This window comes from Oncorhynchus nerka, linkage group LG12, assembly GCF_034236695.1.
Source record: "Oncorhynchus nerka isolate Pitt River linkage group LG12, Oner_Uvic_2.0, whole genome shotgun sequence".
Taxonomy (NCBI): domain Eukaryota; kingdom Metazoa; phylum Chordata; class Actinopteri; order Salmoniformes; family Salmonidae; genus Oncorhynchus; species Oncorhynchus nerka.
Window position 1 is genome coordinate 6,068,247 of NC_088407.1, and position 27,456 is coordinate 6,095,702.

General features: G+C 38.5%; 1 protein-coding gene across 1 annotated transcript in view; it reads left to right on the forward strand.

The window, feature by feature from the left end:
- LOC115128019 (broad substrate specificity ATP-binding cassette transporter ABCG2-like) overlaps window positions 1–27,456 on the forward strand; it is a 69,706-nt gene that overhangs the window by 14,489 nt on the left and 27,761 nt on the right. The window contains exons 3-10 of the mRNA XM_065025182.1: window positions 5,539–5,598; window positions 18,873–18,987; window positions 23,055–23,207; window positions 23,294–23,451; window positions 25,391–25,542; window positions 25,821–25,922; window positions 26,100–26,232; window positions 26,629–26,746. Coding sequence (XP_064881254.1) covers window positions 5,539–5,598; window positions 18,873–18,987; window positions 23,055–23,207; window positions 23,294–23,451; window positions 25,391–25,542; window positions 25,821–25,922; window positions 26,100–26,232; window positions 26,629–26,746 — 991 coding nt within the window. The remainder of the gene's footprint in view (window positions 1–5,538; window positions 5,599–18,872; window positions 18,988–23,054; window positions 23,208–23,293; window positions 23,452–25,390; window positions 25,543–25,820; window positions 25,923–26,099; window positions 26,233–26,628; window positions 26,747–27,456) is intronic.

A 27,456-nucleotide genomic window follows, 5' to 3' on the forward strand; every position in this document is an offset into this window, starting at 1 on the left:
CTGTTAACTTGTAATATACATAGTATTGGTCTCTCTGTTAACTTGTAATATACATAATATTGGTCTCTCTGTTAACTTGTAATATACATAATATTGGTCTCTCTGTTAACCTGTAATATACATAATATTGGTCTCTCTGTTAAAATGCGTAATATTTATATATATGCAGATGATCCTGTTATGTATGCCGATGGCCCAACTATAGACCAGGTGTTGTTAGAGGTGCAATCTGACTTTGTTACCTTACAAAAAGCCCCAGGTTGGTTTAAAACTGGTACATAATTTGGGCAAGACTACATTTAAGTTGTTCTCTAAATTCTCACAATAAATGTTTCAGATAGACTACATATTAGTTAATTTAAGGGTTCTCCAATCAATTGGGTTCCTGCCTATAAATATCTGGGCGTTTGGATTGTCAAGGATTTAGTGTTTAAATAAGGTACTGATGAGCTAGTTAAAAAAATAAGATTTTTTAAATTCAGAATAGATCTGGCAGATTGTACAGTTAACTTTCCTGACAGTTCTAGACTATAGTGACACCAAATACCAGAACTCAGCTGCCACTACTCTTAAACCTTTGGATGCTGTTTACCACAGCACCCTTCACTTTATCACAGGTTTAATACTCATCACTACATCCTGTCTCTAAAGGTTGGCTGGTCCTCAGGTTTAATACTCATCACTACATCCTGTCTCTAAAGGTTGGCTGGTCCTCAGGTTTAATACTCATCACTACATCCTGTCTCTAAAGGTTGGCTGGTCCTCAGGTTTAATACTCAGTCTCTAAAGGTTTAATCAGGTTTAATACTCATCACTACATCCTGTCTCTAAAGGTTTAATACTCATCACTACATCCTGTCTCTAAAGGTTGGCTGGTCCTCAGGTTTAACACTCATCCCTACATCCTGTATCTAAAGGTTGGCTGGTCCTCAGGTTTAATAATCATCCCTACATCCTGTATCTAAAGGTTGGCTGGTCCTCAGGTTTAATACTCATCACTACATCCTGTATCTAAAGGTTGGCTGGTCCTCAGGTTTAATACTCATCACTACATCCTTTATCTAAAGGTTGGCTGGTCCTCAGGTTTAATACTCATCACTACATCCTGTATCTAAAGGTTGGCTGGTCCTCAGGTTTAATACTCATCACTACATCCTGTACTTGGCTGGTCCTCAGGTTTAATACTCATCACTACATCCTTTATCTAAAGGTTGGCTGGTCCTCAGGTTTAATACTCATCACTACATCCTGTATCTAAAGGTTGGCTGGTCCTCAGGTTTAATACTCATCCCTACATCCTGTCTCTAAAGGTTGGCTGGTCCTCAGGTTTAATACTCATCCCTACATCCTGTCTCTAAAGGTTGGCTGGTCCTCAGGTTTAATACTCATCCCTACATCCTGTATATAAAGGTTGGATGGTCCTCATTAAAGTCCCCTAGATCACTTCACTATTCTCTTTTTGTTTACAGAGTTCTACTACACAAGTTTACAACTTACCTAACTACGTTGTTGAAGTATAAAAACATGAGTTACCAACCACATTCACAGGGTTGGTTTAAATCTTGAGCTTCCTTGGGTCTGCGCCAAATGAGGTAAATCCGCTTTTAGTTTTAATGCGCCTGCTGAATCAATTTGCAGAACTCATTATGATTGGATGTTCTGGTGCAGCTCAGGCAGCTTAGGGTGTTTATTATGAAGGACCACATAGCCGAGGAATGTAACAGTTCTTCTGTTGTGTTTTGTATTGATTGATGTTTTATCCTACATTGTAATTGGTGTTGAGTTGCTGTGATCGGGGCACCTTTCAGAAAAAGACACTGGTCTCAATGGGTTTTAAATAAAGAATTAAACATAATAATATATTCCCTACATAGTGCACTACATTTGACCAGGGCTCATTGGCATTATATTCCCTATATAGTGGCCTACTTTTGACCAGGGCCCATTGGCATTATATTCCCCATATAGTGCACTACTTTTGACCAGGGCCCTTTGGCATTATATTCCCTATATAGTGAGAGGGGGATGGTGCAGAAAGAGGGGTACTCACTGGATTTACAGTTTACTGCCACTAGATGTCAGCAGTCTTTAGTAATTGTTTCAGGCTTGTATTCTGAAATGTGAGGGAGTAAGACCAGATTACTGAACAAAACGAGCCAACAAAACAGAGGTTTTTGGATATAAAGAGGGACTTTATCGAACAAAACAAGCATTTATTGGGTAAATGGGAGTATTGTGAGTGCAACCATATGAAGATCATCAAAGGTAAGTGATTAATTTTATCACTATTTCTGACTTTTGTAACTCCTCTACTTATCTGGTAACTGTTTGTAATGATTTGTCTGCTGGGCGCTGTTCTCAGATAATCGCATGGTATGCTTTTGCCTTAAAGCCTTTTTGAAATCTGACACAGCGGTTGGAATAACAAGAAGTTAATCTTTAAGCCGATGTATAACACTGGTATGTTTTATGAATTTTTATAGTAATTATTTCTGTTTTTGAATTTGGCGCTCTGCAATTTCACTGGATGTTGGCCAGGTGGGACGCTAGCCTCCCACAGACAAGAAAGGAAAGGGTAAAATCACATTACATAATTGTACAAATAGATTCATCTTTTCTCATTCATTTTATACAACAATTAGATGCAAGCCTTACAACTGAAACTCTTGTATAAACAGAGTTATGATAATGTGGCTGTATTGTCTCTCATGAGTTTCACAAAATTCTACATAATGGATCAGTTCGTAGCTAGCTACTTCACAGACCATTTACACATTCTCCAGAACATGAATATTGTTCAGTTCTCAAGTTCTGTGATGTGGAAGACGTTCCTTTGTTTTCTCTATGAAAACTCACTCTCTCTTATACTCTGGCCATGAGGAGAGTACTCCTCTAGGAATGTATGACCTGCCTAACAGAGCCTGTTGGTAGGGGGTGAGAGAGAGAGGGGGATGGTGCAGAAAGAGGGGGATGGTACTCGAAATCCCCAAAGAGGGCAACGTCATGACACAGCAGTTGCTTGTATGTTCCATTAACGTTATTTGTTATTAACGTTATTACTCTGAACTTGCCAGTATGTTAGCTATATCCTATCTAACTAACTACCCAATGTCTATTGACTTCATTCTTAGCTTAGCTAAGTGTTGACATCCATTTTAGCTTAGCTAAGTGTTATAGTCATTGAGCGTTCTCAACGGACATGGTTAATGAAGTCGTAAGATGTCTAGCTCGTAATTTGTTATGCTAACAAGCTAGCAAAAAGTTGCATGGCAAATGCAGCAACTTCCGGCAGACAGGTGAAGCTCAACCGTTCGTTTAAAATAAATTAATAGTATACAGCATGTAGTATATACTCATTAAGTATGTAGTATATAGTATGTTAGTATGGGTATTCGAATACAAGTTTGTGTGAGGGGGGGACATCCCCTGATATACCTCATTATACACTCTCTACCTACAGCAACATCACAACATCACCTGATATACCCCATTATATACTCCCTACCTACAGCAACATCACCTGATATACCCCATTATATACTCCCTACCTACAGCAACATCACCTGATATACCTCATTATATACTCTCTACCTACAGCAACATCACCTGATATACCTCATTATATACTCCTTACCTACAACAGCATCACCTGAAATACCTCATTATATACTCCCTACCTACAGCAACATCACCTGATATACCCAATTATATACTCCCTACCTACAGCAACATCACAACATCACCCGATATACCTCATTATATACTCCCTACCTACAGCAACATCACCTGATATACCCCATTATATACTCCCTACCTACAGCAACATCAGCTGATATACCCCATTATATACTCCCTACCTACAGCAACACCACAACATCACCTGAAATACCTCATTATACACTCCCTACCTACAACACCACCTGATATACCTCATTATATACTCCCTACCTACAGCAACATCACCTGATATACCCCATTATATACTCCCTACCTACAGCAACATCACCTGATATACCCCATTATATACTCCCTACCTACAGCAACACCACCTGATATACCTCATTATATACTCCCTACCTACAACAGCATCACCTGAAATACCTCATTATATACTCCCTACCTACAGCAACATCACCTGATATACCCCATTATATACTCCCTACCTACAGCAACACCACAACATCACCTGAAATACCTCATTATACATTAAAATTCAGCATTTCACTGTAAGGTCTACTACACCTGTTGTATTCAGCAACACTGTAAGGTCTACTACACCTGTTGTATTCAGCAACACTGTAAGGTCTACTACACCTGTTGTATTCAGCATTTCACTGTAAGGTCTACTACACCTGTTGTATTCAGCATTTCACTGTAAGGTCTACTACACCTGTTGTATTCAGCATTTCACTGTGAGGTCTACTACACCTGTTGTATTCAGCATTTCACTGTAAGGTCTACTACACCTGTTGTATTCAGCATTTCACTGTAAGGTCTACTACACCTGTTGTATTCAGTATTTCACTGTGAGGTCTACTACACCTGTTGTATTCAGCATTTCACTGTGAGGTCTACTACACCTGTTGTATTCAGCATTTCACTGTGAGGTCTACTACACCTGTTGTATTCAGCATTTCACTGTGAGGTCTACTACACCTGTTGTATTCAGCATTTCACTGTGAGGTCTACTACACATGTTGTATTCAGCATTTCACTGTGAGGTCTACTACACCTGTTGTATTCAGCATTTCACTGTGAGGTCTACTACACCTGTTGTATTCAGCATTTCACAGTGAGGTCTACTACACCTGTTGTATTCAGCATTTCACTGTAAGGTCTCTTACACCTGTTGTCTTCAGCATTTCACTGTGAGATCTACTACACCTGTTGTATTCGGCATTTCACTGTGAGGTCTACTACACCTGTTGTATTCAGCATTTCACTGTAAGGTCTACTACACCTGTTGTATTCAGCATTTCACTGTAAGGTCTACACCTGTTGTATTCAGCATTTCACTGTAAGGTCTACTACACCTGTTGTATTCAGCATTTCACTGTAAGGTCTACTACACCTGTTGTATTCAGCATTTCACTGTAAGGTCTACTACACCTGTTGTATTCAGCATTTCACTGTAAGGTCTACTACACCTGTTGTATTCAGCATTTCACTGTAAGGTCTACTACACCTGTTGTATTCAGCATTTCACTGTAAGGTCTACTACACCTGTTGTATTCAGCATTTCACCGTGAGGTCTACTACACCTGTTGTATTCAGCATTTCACTGTAAGGTCTACTACACCTGTTGTCTTCAGCATTTCACTGTAAGGTCTACACCTGTTGTATTCGGCGCATGTGACAAATAAACTTTAATTTGATATGTAAGCCTCAGCTAAATCACATATATTCTTATTATATTAGAATCATATAGAGGTTTTGAAAAATAACCAACTGCCAACCGTTCTCTTGAGAGTATCTGCTGGGGCATCAGATCTGTTGTCCAGCTCAGCACTAACAGACGGTTGTTTCCTGTCTCTACAGCGGTCTGATGAAACCAGGGCTGAACGCTATCATGGGGGCCACAGGAAGCGGGAAGTCATCGTAAGTGACATTTCCAGCTGACTCTGACAAACCTGTGACTCTCGTTGAACGTTGTGAGCTAACATTATACTGACAAACATTATGACGAATGGTTGTGATGTGGTTGTTTAAAAAAAGTTGTATTGTATTATATTTGTGTAATGGTTGGTTGTATTATAGTTGTGTAATGGTTGGGGTTGTATTATAGTTGTGTAAAGGTTGGGGTTGTGTTATAGTTGTGTAAAGGTTAGGGTTGTGTTGTATTATAGTTGTGTAAAGGTTGGGGTTGTGTTGTATTATAGTTGTGTAATGGTTGGGGTTGAGTTGTATTGTAGTTGTGTAAAGGTTGGGGTTGGGGTTGTGTTATAGTTGTGTAAAGGTTGGGGTTGTGTTGTATTATAGTTGTGTAAAGGTTGGGGTTGAGTTGTATTGTAGTTGTGTAAAGGTTGGGGTTGTATTATAGATGTGTAAAGGTTGAGGTCTTATAGATGTGTAAAGGTTGGGGTTGTATTATAGTTATGTAAAGGTTGAGGTTGTATTATAGTTGTGTAATGTATTGTATTATAGTGGTGTAAAGGTTGGGGTTGTGTTGTATTATAGTTGTAAAGGTTGGGGTTGAGTTGTATTGTAGTTGTCTAAACCTTGTTGTATTATAGATTTCAAGGTTGGGGTTGTTTTATAGTTGTGTAAAGATTGTTGTATTATAGTTTCACTGTAAGGTCTACTAGTTGGGTAAAGGTTGTTGTGTTGTATTAGGTTGTGTAAATGTTGGGTCTACTGTATTACCTGGTTGTGTTAGGTTGGGGTTGTATTTCAGTTGTGTAAAGGTTGGGGTTGTATTATAGTTGTTGTAGGTTGGGGATTGTTGTGTTGTGTATTGGTTGGGGTTGTATTATAGTTGTGTATAGGTTGGGTTGTATTTCAGTTGTGTAATGATTGGTTGTATTATAGTTGTGTAAAGGTTGAGGTTGCATTATAGTTGTGTAAAGGTTGGGGTTGTGTTGTATTATGGTTGTGTAAAGTTGGGTTGTATTATAGTTGTGATAGGTTGGGGTTGTACTATAGTTGTGTGAAGGTTGGGGTTGTGTTGTATTATAGTTGTGTAAAGGTTGGGGTTTTGTTGTATTATACCTGTTGTATTGGGGTTGTATTATAGTGTGTAAAGGTTGGGGTACTATTACCTGTTGTATTCAGCATTTCACTGTAAGGTCTACACACTGTTGTATTCAGCATTGTCACTTGTATTAGGTCTACTAAATGTTGTTGTATTCAGCATTTCACTGTAAAGGTCTACTATAGATTTGTATTCAGCATTTCATGTGTAAGGTCTTGTATTATAGTTGTGTACCTGTTGTATTAGTTTCAAGGTTGTGGTTGTGTCTACTACACCTGTTGTATTGGCATTTTACTGTTGTGTAATGGTTGGGGTTGTATTATAGTTGTGTAAAGTTGTTTGTATTATAGTGTAAAGGTCTGTGTTGTATTATAGTTGTTGTAAAGGTTGGTGTGTTGTGTTGTATTATGGTTGTAAACCTTGTTTGTTTGGTCAGCATTTATACTGTGTAAAGGTCTACTACAGTTGTTGGTTGGGGTTGTAGCATTTTGTGTAAAGGTCTATACACCTGTTGTATTATATTGTTTAAGGTCTTGTGTTGTATTCAGGTTGTATTATAGTTATGTAACTGTATATTATAGTTGTGTATAGGTTGTTGTATTATAGTTTTCACTGTTGGGGTTGTATTATAGTTGTGTATAGGTTGGGGATTGTCACTGTGTTGTGTATTGGTTGTTGTATTATAGTTGTGTAATGGTTGGGGTTGTATTATAGTTGTTGTATAGGTTTCATTATAGTTGTCTAATGATTGGAGTTGTATTATAGTTGTGTAAAGGTTGAGGTTGCATTATAGTTGTGTAAAGGTTGGGGTTGTGTTGTATTATGGTTGTGTAAAGGTTGGGGTTGTATTATAGTCTACTATACCTTGTTGTATTATAGTTTTCAAGGTTGGGGTTGTGTTGTACTAGTTGTGTAAAGGTTGGGGTTTTGTTGTATTATAGTTGTGTATAGGTTGGGGTTGTATTATAGTTGTGTAAAGGTTGGGGTTGTATTATTTCACTGTTGGGGTCTATTATAGTTGGGTAAAGGTGTGGTTGTGTTGTATAATAGTTGGGTAAAGGTTGGGGTTGTGTTGTATTATGGTTGTGTAAATGTTGGTGTTGTGTTGTATTATGGTTGTTAACTGTAGGGTTGTATTATAGACCTGGGGCTGTATTATAGATTGTCACTGTATTATAGTTGTGTAAAGGTTGTTGTATTATAGTTGGGTAAAGGTTGTGGTTGTGTTGTATTATAGTTGTGTAAAGGTTGGGGATGTAAGTTATAGTTGTGTAATGGTTGGGGTTGTATTATAGTTGTGTAAAAGTTGTGGTTGTATTATAGTTGGGTACTGTAAGGTTGTATTATAGTTGGGTAAAGGTTGGTGTTGTGTTGTATTATGGTTGTGTAAAGGTCTGTGGTTGTTTGTATTATAGTTGTGTATTGGTTGGGGTTGTATTATAGATGTTGTAAAGGTTGGGGTTGTATTATAGTTGTAAGGTTGGGGTTGTATTATTGTTGTGTAAAGGTTGGGGTTGTTTGTGTTGTGCTGTAAGTTGTGTATTGGTTGTTGTATTATAGTTGTTTAATGGTTGGGGTTGTGTTGTATTGGTTGAGGTTGTATTATAGTTATGTGGTTGTTATTTATAGTTGTGTATAGGTTGGGGTTGTATTATAGTTGTGTATAGGTTGGGGATGTGTTGTTTGTGTATTGGTTGGGGTTGTATTATAGTTGTGTAATGGTTGGGGTTGTATTATAGTTGTGTATAGGTTGGGTTGTATTATAGTTGTGTAATGATTGGAGTTGTATTATAGTTGTGTAAAGGTTGAGGTTGCATTATAGTTGTGTAAAGGTTGTTGTGTTGTAATGGTTGTGTATTGGGGTTGTATTATAGTTGTGTATAGGTTGGGGTTGTATTATAGTTGTGGAAATTGGGGTTGTATTATAGTTGTGTATAGGTTGGGGATGTGTTGTGTTGTGTATTGGTTGGGGTTGTATTATAGTTGTGTAATGGTTGGGGTTGTATTATAGTTGTGTATAGGTTGGGTTGTATTATAGTTGTGTAATGATTGGAGTTGTATTATAGTTGTGTAAAGGTTGAGGTTGCATTATAGTTGTGTAAAGGTTGGGGTTGTGTTGTATTATGGTTGTGTAAAGGTTGGGGTTGTATTATAGTTGTGTATAGGTTGGGGTTGTATTATAGTTGTGTGAAGGTTGGGGTTGTATTATAGTTGTGTAAAGGTTGGGGTTTTGTTTTATTATAGTTGTGTATAGGTTGGGGTTGTATTATAGTTGTGTAAAGGTTGGGGTTTATTATAGTTGTGTAAAAGGTTGGGGTTGTATTATAGTTGTGTAAAGGTTGGGGTTGTATTATAGTTGTGTAATGGTTGGGGTTGTATTATAGTTGTGTAATGGTTGGAATTATAGGTTGGGGTTGTATTATAGTTGTGTAAAGGTAATTATAGTTGTGTAAAGGTTGGGGTTGTATTATAGTTGTGTAAAGGTTGTGGTTGTGTTGTATTATAGTTGGGTAAAGGTTGGGGTTGTGTTGTATTATGGTTGTGTAAAGGTTGGTGTTGTGTTGTATTATGGTTGTGTAAAGGTTGGGGTTGTATTATAGATTGTGTAAAGGTTGGGGTTGTATTATAGATGTGTAAAGGTTGGGGTTTGTATTATAGTTGTGTAAAGGTTGGGGTTGTATTATAGATGTGTAAAGGTTGGGGTTGTATTATAGTTGTGTAAAGGTTGGGGTTGTTTTATTGTTATAGTTGTGTAATTGGTTGGGGTTGTATTATAGTTGTGTAAAAGTTGTGGTTGTATTATAGTTGGGTAAAGGTTGTGGTTGTGTTGTATTATAGTTGGGTAAAGGTTGGTGTTGTGTTGTATTATGGTTGTGTAAAGGTTGTGGTTGTTTGGTATTATAGTTGTGTATTGGTTGGGGTTGTATTATAGATGTGTAAAGGTTGGGGTTGTATTATAGTTGTGTAAAGGTTGGGGTTGTATTATTGTTGTGTAAAGGTTGGGGTTGTGTTGTGTTGTGCTGTGTTGTGTATTGGTTGGGGTTGTATTATAGTTGTTTAATGGTTGGGGTTGTGTTGTGTATTGGTTGAGGTTGTGTTATGTAATGGTTGGGGTTATATTATAGTTGTGTATAGGTTGGGGTTGTATTATAGTTGTGTAAAGGTTGGGGTTGTATTATAGTTGTGTATAGGTTGGGGATGTGTTGTGTTGTGTATTGGTTGGGGTTGTATTATAGTTGTGTAATGGTTGGGGTTGTATTATAGTTGTGTATAGGTTGGGTTGTATTATAGTTGTGTAATGATTGGAGTTGTATTATAGTTGTGTAAAGGTTGAGGTTGCATTATAGTTGTGTAAAGGTTGGGGTTGTGTTGTATTATGGTTGTGTAAAGGTTGGGGTTGTATTATAGTTGTGTATAGGTTGGGGTTGTATTATAGTTGTGTGAAGGTTGGGGTTGTGTTGTATTATAGTTGTGTAAAGGTTGGGGTTTTGTTGTATTATAGTTGTGTATAGGTTGGGGTTGTATTATAGTTGTGTAAAGGTTGGGGTTGTATTATAGTTGGGTAACGGTTGGGGTTCTATTATAGTTGGGTAAAGGTTGTGGTTGTGTTGTATAATAGTTGGGTAAAGGTTGGGGTTGTGTTGTATTATGGTTGTGTAAAGGTAGGGGTTGTATTATAGATTTGTAAAGGTTGGGGCTGTATTATAGATGTGTAAAGGTTGGGGTTGTATTATAGTTGTGTAAAGGTTGGGGTTGTATTATAGTTGGGTAAAGGTTGTGGTTGTGTTGTATTATAGTTGTGTAAAGGTTGGGGATGTGTTATAGTTGTGTAATGGTTGGGGTTGTATTATAGTTGTGTAAAAGTTGTGGTTGTATTATAGTTGGGTAAAGGTTGTGGTTGTGTTGTATTATAGTTGGGTAAAGGTTGGTGTTGTGTTGTATTATGGTTGTGTAAAGGTTGTGGTTGTTTGGTATTATAGTTGTGTATTGGTTGGGGTTGTATTATAGATGTGTAAAGGTTGGGGTTGTATTATAGTTGTGTAAAGGTTGGGGTTGTATTATTGTTGTGTAAAGGTTGGGGTTGTGTTGTGTTGTGCTGTGTTGTGTATTGGTTGGGGTTGTATTATAGTTGTTTAATGGTTGGGGTTGTGTTGTGTATTGGTTGAGGTTGTATTATAGTTATGTAATGGTTGGGGTTATATTATAGTTGTGTATAGGTTGGGGTTGTATTATAGTTGTGGAAAGGTTGGGGTTGTATTATAGTTGTGTATAGGTTGGGGATGTGTTGTGTTGTGTATTGGTTGGGGTTGTATTATAGTTGTGTAATGGTTGGGGTTGTATTATAGTTGTGTATAGGTTGGGTTGTATTATAGTTGTGTAATGATTGGAGTTGTATTATAGTTGTGTAAAGGTTGAGGTTGCATTATAGTTGTGTAAAGGTTGGGGTTGTGTTGTATTATGGTTGTGTAAAGGTTGGGGTTGTATTATAGTTGTGTATAGGTTGGGGTTGTATTATAGTTGTGTGAAGGTTGGGGTTGTGTTGTATTATAGTTGTGTAAAGGTTGGGGTTTTGTTTTATTATAGTTGTGTATAGGTTGGGGTTGTATTATAGTTGTGTAAAGGTTGGGGTTTTATTATAGTTGTGTAAAGGTTGGGGTTGTATTATAGTTGTGTAAAGGTTGGGGTTGTATTATAGTTGTGTAATGGTTGGGGTTGTATTATAGTTGTGTAATGGTTGGAGTTGTATTATAGTTATGTAAAGGTTGGGGTTGTATTATAGTTGTGTAAAGGTTGAGGTTGTATTATAGTTGTGTAAAGGTTGGGGTTGTATTATAGTTGTGTAAAGGTTGGGGTTGTATTATAGTTGTGTAAAGGTTGGGGTTGTATTATAGTTGGGTAAAGGTTGTGGTTGTGTTGTATTATAGTTGGGTAAAGGTTGGGGTTGTGTTGTATTATGGTTTGTAAAGGTTGGGGCTGTATTATAGGTTGGTTGTGTAAAGTGTTGTATTATAGTTGTGTAAAGGTTGTGGGTTGTATTATAGTTGTGTAAAGGTTGTGTAAAGTTGTGTAATGGGGTTGTATTATAGTTGTGTAAAGGGTGTGGTTGTTTGTATTATAGTTGTTATTGGGATGTGTAAAGGTTGGGGTTGTATTATAGTTGTGTAAAGGTTGGGGTTGTTTTATTGTTGTGTAAAGGTTGTGTGTTGTGTTGTGCTGTGTTGTGTATTGGTTGGGGTTGTATTATAGTTGTGTAATGGTTGGGGTTGTGTTGTTTTGTGTATTGGTTTGGGTTGTATTATAGTTGTAAAATTGTGTTGGGGTTGTATTATAGTTGTGTATAGGTTGGGGATGTATTGGTTGGGGTTGTATTATAGTTGTGTAATGGTTGGGTTGTATTATAGTTGTTGTATTATAGTTGGGGTTGTATTATAGTTGTGTAAAGGTTGGGTTGTATTATAGTTGTGTAAAGGTTGGGGTTGTGTTGTGTTGTATTATGGTTGTGTAAAGGTTGGGGTTGTATTATAGTTGTGTATAGGTTGGGGTTGTATTATAGTTGTGTATTGGTTGGGGTTGTATTATAGTTGTGTAATGGTTGGGGTTTTGTTGTATTATAGTTGTGTATAGGTTGGGGTTGTTGTATTATAGTTGTGTAAGGTTGGGGTTGTATTATAGTTGTGTAAAGGTTGGGGTTGTTTATAGTTGTGTAAAGGTTGGGGTTGTATTATAGTTGTGTAATGGTTGGTAAAGTTGTATCATAGTTGTGTAAAGGTTGGGGTTGTATTATAGTTGTGTAAAGGTTGATTGTATTATAGTTGTTTAATAGTTGTTGGGGTTGTGTTGTATTATGGTTGTGTAAAGGTTGGTGTTGTGTTGTATTATGGTTGTGTAAAGGTTGGGGTTGTATTATAGATGTAAAGGTTGTTGTATTATAGATGTGTAAAGGGTTGGTTGTTTGGTATTATAGTTGTGTATTGGTTGGGGTTGTATTATAGATGTGTAAAGGTTCGGGTTGTATTATAGTTGTGTAAAGGTTCGGGTTGTATTATAGTTGGGTAAAGGTTGTGGTTGTGTTGTATTATAGTTGTGTAAAGGTTGGGGATGTGTTATAGTTGTGTAATGGTTGGAGTTGTATTATAGTTGTGTAAAGGTTGGAGTTGTATTATAGTTGTGTAAAGGTTGGGGTTGTATTATAGTTGTGTAAAGGTTGGGGTTGTGTTGTATTATGTTGTGTAATGGTTGGGGTTGTATTATAGATTATTGTGTAAAGGTTGGGTTGTATTATAGTTGGGTAAAGGTTGGGTTGTGTTGTATTATAGTTGGATGTAAAGGTTGGTGTTGTGTTGTATTATGGTTGTGTAAAGGTTGGGGTTGTGTTGTATTGGGGTATATTATAGTTGTGTAAAGGTTGGGGTTGTATTATAGTTGTGTGTGTTGTATTATGGATGTAAGGTTGGGGTTGTATTATTGTGTAAAGGTGTTGTATTATAGTTGTTTTGTATTATAGTTGTGTAAAGTTGGTTGGGGTTGTATTATAGATGTGTATAGGTTGGGGTTGTATTATAGTTGTGTAAAGGTTGGGGTTGTTTATAGTTGTATGGGTTGTGTTGTATTATGGCTGTGTAAAGGTTGGGGTTGTATTATAGTTGTATAAAGGTTGGGGATGTATTATAGTTGTGTATAGGTTGGGGTTGTATTATAGTTGTGTATAGGTTGGGGTTGTGTTGTATTATAGTTGTGTAAAGGTTGGGGTTGTATTATAGTTGTGTATAGGTTGGGGACTTGTTGTATTATAGTTGTGTGAAGGTTGGGGTTGTATTATAGTTGTGTATAGGTTGAGGTTGTATTATAGTTGTGTAAAGGTTGGGGTTGTATTATAGTTGTGTATAGGTTGGGGTTGTGTTGTATTATAGTGGTGTAAAGGTTGAGGTTGTATTATAGTTGTGTAAAGGTTGGGGTTGTGTTGTATTATGGTTGTGTAAAGGTTGGGGTTGTATTATAGTTGTGTGAAGGTTGGGGTTGTGTTGTATTATAGTTGTGTAAATGTTGGGGTTTTGTTGTATTTTAGTTGTGTAAATGTTGGGGTTGTATTATACATGTGTAATGGTTGGGGTTGTATTATAGTTTTGTAATGGTTGGGGTTGTATTATAGTTGTGTGAAGGTTGGGGTTGTGTTGTATTATAGTTGTGTAAAGGTTGGGGTTTTGTTTTATTATAGTTGTGTATAGGTTGGGGTTGTATTATAGTTGTGTAAAGGTTGGGGTTTTATTATAGTTGTGTAAAGGTTGGGGTTGTATTATAGTTGTGTAAAGGTTGGGGTTGTATTATAGTTGTGTAAAGGTTGGGGTTGTATTATAGTTGGGTAAATGTTGTGGTTGTGTTGTATTATAGTTGGGTAAAGGTTGGGGTTGTGTTGTATTATGGTTGTGGAAAGGTTGGTGTTGTGTTGTATTATGGTTGTGTAAAGGTTGGGGTTGTATTATAGATGTGTAAAGGTTGGGGTTGTATTATAGATGTGTAAAGGGTGTGGTTGTTTGGTATTATAGTTGTGTATTGGTTGGGGTTGTATTATAGATGTGTAAAGGTTGGGGTTGTATTATAGTTGTGTAAAGGTTGGGGTTGTTTTATTGTTGTGTAAAGGTTGTGTTGTGTTGTGTATTGGTTGGGGTTGTATTATAGTTGTGTAATGGTTGGGGTTGTGTTGTTTTGTGTATTGGTTTGGGTTGTATTATAGTTGTAAAATGGTTGGGGTTGTATTATAGTTGTGTATAGGTTGGGGTTGAATTATAGTTGTGAAAGGTTGGGGTTGTATTATAGTTGTGTAAAGGTTGGAGGTTGTATTAAAGTTGTGTAAAGGTTGGGTTGTATTATAGTTGGGGGTTGTGTTGTGTTGTATTATGGTTGTAGTAAAGGTTGGTTTGGTTGTATTATAGTTGTGTAAGGTTGGGGTTGTATTATAGTTGTGTATAGGTTGGGGTTGTATTATAGTTGTGTGAAGGTTGGGGTTGTATTGGGGTTTTGTTGTATTATAGTTGTGTATAGGTTGGGGTTGTTTTATAGTTGTGTAAAGGTTGGGTTGTTATTATAGTTGTGGATTTGTATTATAGTTGTGTAATGGTTGGAGTTGTATCATAGTTGGGGTTGTATTATAGTTGTGTATAGGTTGGGGTTGTATTATAGTTGTGTAAAGGTTGTGGTTGTGTTGTATAATATTATGGTTGTGTAAAGTTGGTGTTGGGTATTATGTTGTGTATAGGTTGGGGTTGTATTATAGTTGTGTAAAGGTTGGGGTTGTATTATAGTTGTGTATAAAGTGTTGTGTTGTGTATTGGTTGGGGTTGTATTATAGTTGTGTAATGGTTGGGGTTGTATTATAGTTGTGTATAGGTTGGGTTGTATTATAGTTGTGTAATGTTGGATTATAGTTGTGTAAAGGTTGAGGTTGCATTATAGTTGTGTAAAGGTTGGGGACTTGTGTGTATTATAGTTGTGTAAAGGTTGGGGTTGTATTATAGTTGTGTATAGGTTGGGGTTGTATTATAGTTGTGTGAAGGTTGGGGTTGTATTATAGTTGTGTAAAGGTTGGGGTTTTGTTGTATTATAGTTGTGTAAAGGTTGAAAGGTTGTATTATAGTTGTGTAAAGGTTGGGGTTGTATTATATGTTGTGTAAAGGTTGGTTGTGTTGTATTATAGTTGTGTGAAGGTTGGGGTTGTGTTGTATTATAGTTGTGTAAATGTTGGTGTTTGTTGTATTATGGTTGTGTAAAGGTTGTGGTTGTATTATAGATGTGTAATGGTTGGGGTTGTATTATAGATGTGTAATGGTTGGGGTTGTATTATAGTTGTGTAAAGGTTGGGGTTGTATTATAGTTGTATTGTGGTTGTGTTGTATTATAGTTGTGTAAAGGTTGGGGATTTGTTTTATAGTTGTGTAATGGTTGGGGTTGTATTATAGTTGTGTAAAAGTTGTGGTTTTATTATAGTTGTGGTAATAGTTGGGTTGGTGTTGTATTATAGTTGTGTAAAGGTTGGGGTTGTATTATAGTTGTGTAAAGGTTGGGGTTGTATTATAGTTGTGTAAAGGTTGTGGTTGTGTTGTATTATAGTTGTTTAATGGTTGGGGTTGTGTTGTATTGGTTGTGGAAAGGTTGGTGGTTGTGTTATATTATGGTTGTGTAAAGGTTGGGGTTGTATTATAGTTGTGTAAAGGTTGGGGTTGTATTATAGTTGTGTAAAGGGTGTGGTTTGTTTGGTATTATAGTTGTGTATTATAGGTTGGGGGTTGTATTATAGTTGTGTAATGATGTTGTATTAAGGTTGGGAGGTTGCATTATAGTTGTGTAAAGGTTGGGGTTGTTTGTATTATGGTTGTGTAAAGGTTGTGTATTATAGTTGTGTATAGGTTGGGGTTGTATTATAGTTGTGTAATGGTTGGGGTTGTGTTGTTTATAGTGTGTAAAGGTTGGTTTGGTTTTATTATAGTTGTAAAAGGTTGGGGTTGTATTATAGTTGTGTAATGGTTGGGGTTTTATTATAGTTGTGTAAAGGTTGGGGTTGTATTATAGTTGTGTAAAGGTTGGGGTTGTATTATAGTTGTGTAATGGTTGGGGTTGTATTATAGTTGTGTAATGGTTGGAGTTGTATTATAGTTGTGTATTATAGTTGTGTGGTTGAGGTTGTATTATAGTTGTGTAAAGGTTGGGGTTGTATTATAGTTGTGTATAGGTTGGGGTTGTATTATAGTTGTGTGAAGGTTGGGTTGTGTTGTATTATAGTTGGGTAAAGGTTGGGGTTGTGTTGTATTATGGTTGTGGAAAGGTTGGTGTTGTGTTGTATTATAGTTGTGTAAAGGTTGGGGTTGTTTTATAGATGTGTAAAGGTTGGGGTTGTTATTATAGTTGTGTAAAGGTTGTTTGTATTATAGTTGTGTATTGGTTGGGTTCTATTATAGTGTGTAAAGGTTGGGGTTGTATTATAGTTGTGTAAAGGTTGGGGTTGTTTTATTGTTGTGTAAAGGTTGTGGTGTTGTGTATTGGTTGGGGTTGTATTATAGTTGTGTAAAGGTTGGGGTTGTGTTGTTTTGTGGTTGTAAAATGGTTGGGGTTGTATTATAGTTGTGTATAAATTATAGTTGTGTAATGGTTGGAGTTGTATTATAGTTGTGTAAAGGTTGGGGTTGTATTATAGTTGTGTAAAGGTTGAGGTTGTATTAAAGTTGTGTAAAGGTTGGGGTTGTGTTGTATTATGGTTGTGTAAAGGTTGGGGTTGTATTATAGTTGTGTATAGGTTGGGGTTGTATTATAGTTGTGTATAGGTTGGGGTTGTATTATAGTTGTGTGAAGGTTGGGGTTGTGTTGTATTATAGTTGTGTAAAGGTGTATTATAGTTGTGTAAAGGTTGGGGTTGTATTATAGTTGTGTAAAGGTTGGGTTGTTATTATAGTTGTGTAAAGGTTGGGGTTGTATTATAGTTGTGTAATGGTTGGAGTTGTATTAGTTGTGTAAAGTTGTTGTATTATAGTTGTGTAAAGGTTGAGGTTGTATTATAGTTGTTTAAAGGTTGGGGTTGTGTTTTATTATGGTTGTGTAAAGGTTGGTGTTGTGTTGTATTATGGTTGTGTAAAGGTTGGGGTTGTAATAGATGTTGGTTGGTTGTATTATAGTTGTGGTTGTTTGGTATTATAGTTGTGTATTGGTTGGGGTTGTATTATAGATGTGTAAAGGTTGGGGTTGTATTATAGTTGTGTAAAGGTTGGGGTTGTATTATAGTTGTGTAAAGGTTGGGGTTGTATTATAGTTGTGTAATGGTTGGAGTTGTATTATAGTTGTGTAAAGGTTGGAGGTATTATAGTTGGGTAAAGGTTGTGGTTGTGTTGTATTATAGTTGTGTATAGTTGTGTAATGGTTGGAGTTGTATTATAGTTGTGTAAAGGTTGGAGTTGTATTATAGTTGGGTAAAGGTTAGGGTTGTGTTTTATTATGGTTGTAGAAAGGTTGGTGTTGTGTTGTATTATGGTTGTGTAAAGGTTGGGGTTGTATTATAGTTGTGTATTGGTTGGGGTTGTATTATAGATGTGTAAAGGTTGGGGTTGTATTATTGTTGTGTATTGGTTGGGATTGTATTATAGTTGTGTAATGGTTGGGGTTGTATTATAGTTGTGTATAGGTTGGGGTTGTATTATAGTTGTGTAAAGGTTGAGGTTGTATTATAGTTGTATAAAGGGTGGGGTTGTGTTGTATTATGGCTGTGTAAAAGTTGGGGTTGTATTATAGTTGTATAAAGGTTGGGGATGTATTATAGTTGTGTATAGGTTGGGGTTGTATTATAGTTGTGTATAGGTTGGGGTTGTGTTGTATTATAGTTGTGTAAAGGTTGGGGTTGTATTATAGTTGTGTATAGGTTGGGGTCTTGCTGTATTATAGTTGTGTGAAGGTTGGGGTTGTATTATAGTTGTGTATAGGTTGGGGTTGTATTATAGTTGTGTAAAGGTTGGGGTTGTATTATAGTTGTGTAAAGGTTGGGGTTGTGTTGTATTATGGTTGTGTAAAGGTTGGGGTTGTATTATAGTTGTGTGAAGGTTGGGGTTGTGTTGTATTATAGTTGTGTAAAGGTTGGGGTTTTGTTGTATTTTAGTTGTGTATAGGTTGGGGTTTTATTATAGTTGTGTAAAGGTTGGGGTTGTATTATAGTTGTGTAAAGGTTGTGGTTGTATTATAGTTGTGTAATGGTTGGGGTTGTATTATAGTTGTGTAAAGGTTGGGGTTGTATTTAGTTGTATAAATGTTGGGGATGTATTATAGTTGTGTAATGGTTGGGGTTGTATTATAGTTTTGTAAGGTTGAGGTTGTGTTGTATTATAGTTGTGTAAGGTTGGGGTTGTATTATAGTTGTGTATAGGTTGGTGTTGTATTATAGTTGTGTGAAGGTTGTGGTTGTGTTGTATTATAGTTGTGTAATGGTTGGGGTTGTATTATAGTTGTGTAAAGGTTGGGGTTGTATTAGGGTTGTGTAAAGGTTGTGGTTTTGTAATGGTTGGGGTTGTGTTATAGTTGTATAAACGTTGGGGTTGTATTATAGTTGTGTAAAGGTTGTGGTTGTATTATAGTTGTGTAAAGTTTGTCATTGTGTAAAGGTTGGGGTTGTGTTATAGTTGTGTAAAGGTTGTGGATGTGTTGTGTATAGGTTTCTGGATGTGCTGGCATCCAGGAAGGACCCAGCAGGTCTGGCTGGAGAGGTGTTGATAGACGGAGCTCCTCAACCTCCCAACTTCAAATGCCTCTCAGGATACGTGGTTCAGGTTGGGGACTGGACACACACACACACACACACACACACACACACACACACACACACACACACACACACACACACACACACACACACACACACACACACACACACACACACACACACAGACTACAGTCACAAGTGTCAATGTTTGTGCTTTGGGTATGAAGTTTTTCATGTGTATGCAACCTATATTAATCCCTTTATTAATCTGTCTCTCTCCATCTCCCCCTTTCTCTCTGTCTCTCTCTCTCTCTGTCTCTCTCTCATTGCCAAAGCAAGTGAGGTAGATAATATACAAAAGTGAAATAAACAATAAAATGAACAGGAAACATTAAACTCACAGAAAATTCTAAAACAATAAAGACATTTCAAATGGTTCATTATATACAGTGTTGCAACGATGTACAAATGGTTAACTAACCTATTAGTGATCCCTTCACGCACCCTTTAGCTGTCACGTTCTGACCTTTATTTCCTTTGTTTTGTCATTATTTAATATGGTCAGGGTGTGAGTTGGGGTGGGCAGTCTATGTTTGTTTTTCTATGATTTGGGTATTTCTATGTTTCGGCCTAGTATGGTTCTCAATCAGAGGCAGGTGTCATTAGTTGTCTCTGATTGAGAATCATACTTAGGTATCCTGGGTTGCACGGTTTGTTTGTGGGTGATTGTCTATGTTGATGGCTTGTTTCAGCGCAGCTCGCATTAGCTTCACGGTTGTTATTTTGTTTACTGTTTTTTGTATAGTGTTTCAGTGTTCAGTGTTTTCTTTATTAAAATTCATGATGAACACATATCACGCCGCATTTTGGTCCTCCGATCCTTCTCGCCTCTCCTCTTCAGATGAAGAGGAGGACGACCGTGACATTAGCGGGATAGATTTGACAACATCCAGTGAAATATTCAACACGAAAATATAAGTGTAATACACCAAAATGAATCTTGTTAATCCAGCCGTTGTGTCAGATTTCAAAAAGGCTTTATGGCGAAAGCAGACCATGCGATTATGTTATCTGAGGACAGCGCCCCGCGTACAAACACATGAAAATCATTTTTCAACCAGGCAGGTGAGACACAAAAGCCAGAAATAACGATATAATAAATCCTTTGAAGATCTTCATCTTTTTTCCCAAATGTCTCAGTGACACAATGAATGGTCGTTTGATAAATTTGATAAATTCCTTCTTTTCCTGCTTTTCCTTTTTTTTTTTTCAATATGTCAATTTATTTGGCGCGTTTGATTCAGAACCGGTTCCAACTCGCCCAACATGACTACAACGTATCTAATAAGTTACCAGTTAACTTGTTTCAAACATTTCAAACAACGTTCCTAATCCAACCTCAGGTATCCTAAAATGTAAATAATCGGTCAAATTTAAGACGATAATAATCTGTTTCCAATACCGAAGAAAAATAACACGATAACAGCACGCTCCTGTTCACTCGCACCAAAAATAGTAGGGACCTTCAGAGTGACACATGGAATGAATAGCACTACTTCTTCATTTCTCAAAAGAAAAACATCGACCAATTTCTAAAGACTGTTGACATCTAGTGGAAGCCATAGGAACTGCAGACAGGTAAATAAATAAATAGGGTTTCCCATAGAAAATCTATGACCTCTTTTTTCCCCCCTGGAGGGTTTGTCCTCGGGGTTTTGCCGAATCAGCTCAACAGACATTAATTTAACGGTTTTAGAAACTTTAGTGTTTTCTATCCATATCAACCAATTATATGCTCATCCTAGCTTCTGGGGCTGAGTAACAGGCAGTTAACTTTGGGCACGCGTTTCATAGCTTTAAGAAGTTTTAAAGTACAATAGGGAAAATAAATCATCATAAATATGGGTTGTATTTACAGTGGTGTTTGTTATTCACTGGTTGACCTTGTCTTGTGGCAACAGGTCACACGTTTTTGCTGCTGTGATGGTACACTGTGGTATTTCACACAGTAGATATGGGAGTTTAACAATATCGGGGTGGTTTTCGAATTCTTTGTTGGTCTGTGTAATCTGAGGGAATATGTGTCTCTAATATGGTCATACACTGGGCAGGAGGTTAGGAAGTGCAGCTCAGTTTCCAGTTCATTTTGTGGGCAGTGTGCACATAGCCTGTCTTCTCTTGAGAGCCATGTCTGCCTACGGTGGCCTTTGTCAATAGCAAGGCTATGCTCACTGAGTCTGTACATAGTCAAAGCTTTCCTTAGGTTTGGGTCAGTCACAGTGGTCAGGTATTCTGCCACTGTGTACTCTCTGTTTAGGGCCAAATAGTGTTCGAGTTTGCTGTTTTTTTGTTAATTTTTTACAATGTGTCAAGTAATTATCTTTTTGTTTTCTCATGATTTGATTGGGTCTAATTGTGTTGCTGTCCTGGAGCTCTGTGGGGTCTGTTTGTGTTTGTGAACAGAGCCCCAGGACCAGCTCGTGTAGGGGACCCTTCTCCAGGTTCATCTCTCTGTAGGTGATGGCTTTGTTATGGAAGGTTTGGGAATCACTTCCTTTTAGGTGGTTGTAGAATTTAATGGCTCTGTTCTGGATTTTGATAATTAGTGGGTATCGGCCTAATTCTGCTCTGCATGCATTATTTGGTGTTTTACATTGTACACAGAGGATATTTTTGCAGAATTCTGCGTGCAGAGTCTCAATTTAGTGTTCGTCCCATTTTGTGAATTCTTGGTTGGTGAGCGGACCCCAGACCTCACAACCATGAAGGGCAATGTGTTCCATAACTGATTCAAGTATTTTTAGCCAGATCCTAATTGTTATGTTTAATTTTATGTTCCTTTTGATTGCATAGAATGCCCTTCTTACCTTGTCTCTCAGATCGTTCACAGCTTTGTGGAAGTTACCTGTGGCGCTGATGTTTAGGCCAAGGTATGTATCGTTGTTGTGCGCTCTAGGGCAACAGTTTCTAGATGGAATTTGTATTTGTGGTCCTGGCAAGTAGACGTTTTTTTGGAACACCATTATTTTTGTCTTACTGAGATTTACTGTTAGGGCCCAGGTCTGACAGAATCTTTGCAGAAGATCTAGGTGCTGCTGTAGGCCCTCCTTAGTTGGGGACAGAGGCACCAGATCATCAGCAAACAGTAGACAGTTGACTTCAGATTCTAGTAGGGTGAGGCTGGGTGCTGCAGACGTTTCTTGTGCCCTCGCCAATTCGTCGATATATATGTTGAAGAGGGTGGGACTTAAGCTGCATCCCTGTCTCACCCCACGGCCCTGTGGGAAGAAATGTGTGTGTTTTTTGCATATTTTAACCGCACACTTGTTGTTTGTGTACATGGATTTTATAATGTCATATGTTTTACCCCCAACACCACTTTCCATCAATTTGTATAGCAGACCCTCATGCCAAATTGAGTCATAAGCTTTTTTGAAATCAACAAAGCATGAGAAGGCTGCCTTTGTTTTGGTTTGTTTGTTTGTCAATTAGGGTGTGCAAGGTGAATACGTGGTCTGTTGTACGATGATTTGGTAAAAAGACAATTTGGCATTTGCTCAGTACATTGTTTTCACTGAGGAAATGTACGAGTCTGCTGTTAATGATAATGCAGAGGATTTTCCCAAGGTTGTTGTTGATGCATATCCCACGGTAGTTATTGGGGTCAAATTTGTCTCCACTTTTGTGGATTGGGGTGATCAGTCCTTGGTTCCAAATATTGTGGAAATGCAAGAGCTAAGGATGATGTTAAATTGTTTAAGTATAGCCCATTGGAATTTGTTGTCTGTATATTTTATCATTTCATTGAGGATACCAACAACACCACATGCCTTTTTGGGTTGGATGGGTTTTATTTTGTCCTGTAGCTCATTCAAGGTAATTGGAGATTCCAGTGGGTTCTGGTAGTCTTTAATTGTTGATTCCAAGATTTGTATTTGATAATGTTTATGTTTTTGCTGTTTGTTCTTTGTTATAGAGCCAAATAAATTGGAGAAGTGGTTTATCCAAACATCTCCGTTTTGGATAGATAACTCTTCGTATTCTCTCTTTCTCCCCCCCTCTCTCTCTCTCTCTCCCCCTCTCCCCCCTCTCTCTCTCCCCCCTCTCTCTCTCTCTCCCCCAACCCCCCATCAGGATGATGTGGTGATGGGAACTCTGACTGTGAGAGAGAACTTCCGTTTCTCTGCAGCGTTGCGTCTTCCGTCCTCCATCAGCCAGAAGGAGAAAGAGGACAAAGTCAACCGACTCATCACAGAACTGGGCCTCACTAAAGTAGCAGACTCACGGGTCAGTGTGGATGGGTTTATGTGGGGGGATGTGGGGGAGAGGACAGAGAGAGTGTGTGACTATGAATGTGTGTATTCTGTCTCCAGGTTGGTACCCAGTTGATCAGAGGAATATCAGGAGGGGAAAGGAAGAGGACAAACATCGGTATGGAGCTGATCATCGACCCTCCTGTTCTCTTTCTGGATGAACCCACCACCGGCCTGGACGCTAGCACAGCTAACTCTGTACTACTACTGCTCAAGAGGTAGAACCTGGGTATTGTAGTTCTAATATTGTAGGGTTAGTCTGGGTATTGTAGTTCTCTTTCTGGATGAACCCACAACCGGCCTGGACGCTAGCACAGCTAACTCTGTACTACTACAGCTCAAGAGGTAGAACCTGGGTATTGTAGTTCTAATATTGTAGGGTTAGTCTGGGTATTGTAGTTCTCTTTCTGGATGAACCCACCACCGCGAGCACAGCTAACTCTGTACTACTACTGCTCAAGAGGTAGAACCTGGGTATTGTAGTTCTAATATTGTAGGGTTAGTCTGGGTATTGTAGTTCTCTTTCTGGATGAACCCACCACCGGCCTGGACGCGAGCACAGCTAACTCTGTACTACTACTGCTCAAGAGGTAGAACCTGGTTATTGTAGTTCTAATATTGTAGGGTTAGTCTGGGTATTGTAGTTCTCTTTCTGGATGAACCCACCACCGGCCTGGACGCGAGCACAGCTAACTCTGTACTACTACTGCTCAAGAGGTAGAACCTGGGTATTGTAGTTCTAATATTGTAGGGTTAGTCTGGGTATTGTAGTTCTAATACTGAGTGGTTAGCCTGGGTATTGTAGTCGGGGTATTGTAGTTCCAATACTGAGGAGGTTAGTCTGGGTATTGTAGTTCCAATACTGAGGGGGTTAGTCTGGGTATTGTGGTGCTAATACTGGGAGGTTAGTCTGGGTATTGTAGTCTGGGTATTGTAGTGCTAATAATGGGGGTTAGTCTGGGTATTGTTGTCTGGGATTTGCAGTCTGGGTATTATAGTGCTAACGCTGAGGATACGTCTCGGTATTGTAGTCTGGTTATTGTAGTCTGGGTATTGTAGTCTGTGTTTTGTAGTCTGGTTATTGTAGTCTGGGTATTGTAGTCTGGTTATTGTAGTCTGGGTATTGTAGTCTGGTTATTGTAGTCTGAGTATTGTTGTCTGGTTATTGTAGTCTGGCTATTGTAGTGCTAATACTTTGGGTTAGTCTGGGTATTGTAGTCTGGGTATTATAGTCTGGGTATTGTAGTGCTAATACTTTGGGTTAGTCTGGGTATTGTAGTCTGGTATTATGGTCTGGATATTGTAGTCTGGTTATTGTAGTGCTAATACTACGGGTTAGTCTGGGTATTGTAGTCTGGGTATTGTAGTCTGGTTATTATAGTCTTGGTGTTGTAGACTGGAAATTGTAGTCTGGGTGGGTATTGTAGTCTGGATATTGTAGACTGGCTATTGTAGTCTGGGTATTGTAGTTTGGATATTGTATTCTGGGTGTTGTAGTCTGGGTATTGTAGTGCTAATACTGGGTGGTTAGTCTGGTTAATGTAGTCTGGGTATTGTAGTCTGTCTGTTGCAGTCTGGGTGTTGTAGTCTGGGTATTGTAGTGCTAATACTGGGGGTTAGTCTGGTTAATGTAGTCTGGGTATTGTAGTCTGGGTGGGTATTGTAGTCTGGGTATTGTAGTCTGGGTATTGTAGTCTGGGTATTGTAGTCTTGGTATTGCAGTCTGGGTATTGTAGTCTTGGTATTGCAGTCTGGGTATTGTAGTGCTAATTCTGCGGGTTCATCTGGGTATTGTAGTCTTAGTATTGCAGTCTGGGTATTGTAGTCTGTGTATTGTAGTCTGGGTGTTGTAGACTGGGAATTGTAGTCTGGGTGGGTATTGTAGTCAGGATATTGTAGTCTGGGTATTGTAGTCTTGGTATTGCAGTCTGGGTATTGTAGTGCTAATTCTGCGGGTTAGTCTGGGTATTGCAGTCTGGGTATTGCAGTCTGGGTGTTGCAGTCTGGGTATTGCAGTCTGGGTATTGCAGTCTGGGTATTGCAGTCTGGGTGTTGTAGTCTGTGTATTGTAGTCTGGGTATTGTAGTCTGGGTATTGTAGTCTGGGTATTGTAGTCTGGGTATTGTAACACTAACCCTCCTCCTCTCTCTCTATCAGGATGTCTAGTCATGGCCGTACCATCATCCTGTCCATCCACCAGCCTCGTTATTCCATCTTCCGTCTGTTTGACAGTCTGACTCTGCTGGTTAGTGGTAAACAGGTTTACCACGGCCCCGCTCAGAGTGCTCTAGACTACTTCTCTAACATCGGTGAGACTAAATCCTTAGAAATGACCTGTTTCTAGTGAGTCTAAATCACACTCCTCCTGCTAACCAGACAGTGTAGTCTCAGCTCTCTGCTGGCAAACCAAGTTATGAAATGTCTAGAGTTACGGAACAGTTATTATATCCATCATTATATTGTCTCTCTTTAGAGGTTACTAAGAACAAATGCATTCAGTGTATCAATGTTTCAACCTTTCCTGTATCCAAACCTTTTCTGTATCTATAAACAATGTAATTACAACTATGATGTCATGGTTACCCAGGGTACACTTGTGAACCCCACAACAACCCGGCTGACTTCTTCCTGGACGTGATCAATGGAGACTCTACCTCCATCACCTTCGACAGGGTAAAGGAAGGAGATGGTGAGTTCTGATTGGCTAAGGAGCAGAGTCAGTGGGCGGGATCAGTCAGGTCATCCAATGGGAGACATATTTTGTCTCTTCAGATACTCCCTCCCTAACTTTGTTCACCCTCCATTTACCTCTGTTCTGGCCTCTCTATCCCTTCCCCTCCCGTCCAAACCCCCCTCCCTCCCCCAGACTCTGACCCAGACAGGGTTACCAGTTCCAGGCAGAACATCGAGGACCATCTGGTCCAGGAGTACCGGGGCAGTCAGTACTATGGAGAGACCAAGGCCCAGTTAGAACGCATCACCATGAACAGAGAGTACAGGTACCAACACACACTCTCTCTGTCTGTCTGTCTGTCTGTCTGTCTGTCTGTCTGTCTGTCTGTCTGTCTGTCTGTCTGTGGTCTCTCTGTCTGTCTGTCTGTCTGTCTGTCTGTCTGTCTGTCTGTCTGTCTGTCTGTCTGTCTGTGGTCTCTCTATTGTCTGTCTGTCTGTCTGTCTGTCTGTCTGTCTGTCTGTCTGTCTGTCTGTCTGTCTGTCTGGTCTCTCTATTGTCTGTCTGTCTGTCTGTCTGTCTGTCTGTCTGTCTGTCTGTCTGTCTGTCTGTCTGTCTGTCTGTCTGTCTGTCTGTCTGTCTGTCTGTCTGTCTGTCTGTCTGGTCTGGTCTGGTCTGGTCTGTCCTCTGCAAGTTAATGGACAATCTTCTTCTTGTTCTCCAGTGTGAAGACTCCCTCTCGGACCATCACGTACAACACCTCCTTCTCTACTCAGTTCAGATGGGTCCTGAAGAGAACCTTCACTAACCTCATCCTCAACCCTCAGACGTCCTTCGCTCAGGTGTGTGTCTGTGTGTGTGTGTGTGTTGCTGTGTGTGTGTGTGTAACACTCACAGAAGTTCCAAAAGAATAAAGACATTTCAATTGTCATATTATGTCAATATACAGAGTTGTAATGATGTGCAAATAGTAGTTCAAGTACAAAAGGGACTCTAAATAAACATAAATATAGGTTGTATTTACAATGGTGTTTGTTCTTCAATGGTTGCCCTTTTCTTGTGGCAACAGGTCACCAATCTTGCTGCTGTGATGGCACACTGTGATATTTCACCCAGTAGATATAGGAGTTTATCAAAACTTGATTTGTTTTCGAATTCTTTGTTGGTCTGTGGAAGCTCTCCTATCTATCTACAGTGGGGAGAACAAGTATTTGATACACTGCCGATTTTGCAGGTTTTCCTACTTACAAAGCATGTAGAGGTCTGTAATTTTTATCATAGGTACACTTCAACTGTGAGAGATGGAATCTAAAACAAAAATCCAGAAAATCACATTGTATTGCACATTTTAAGTAATTAATTTGCATTTTATTGCATGACATACGTATTTGATACATCAGAAAAGCAGAACTTAATATTTGGTTTGCAATTACAGAGATCATACGTTTCCTGTAGTTCTTAACTTAACCAGGTTTGCACACACTGCAGCAGTGATTTTGGCCCACTCCTCCATACAGACCTTCTCCAGATCCTTCATGATTCGGGGCTGTCG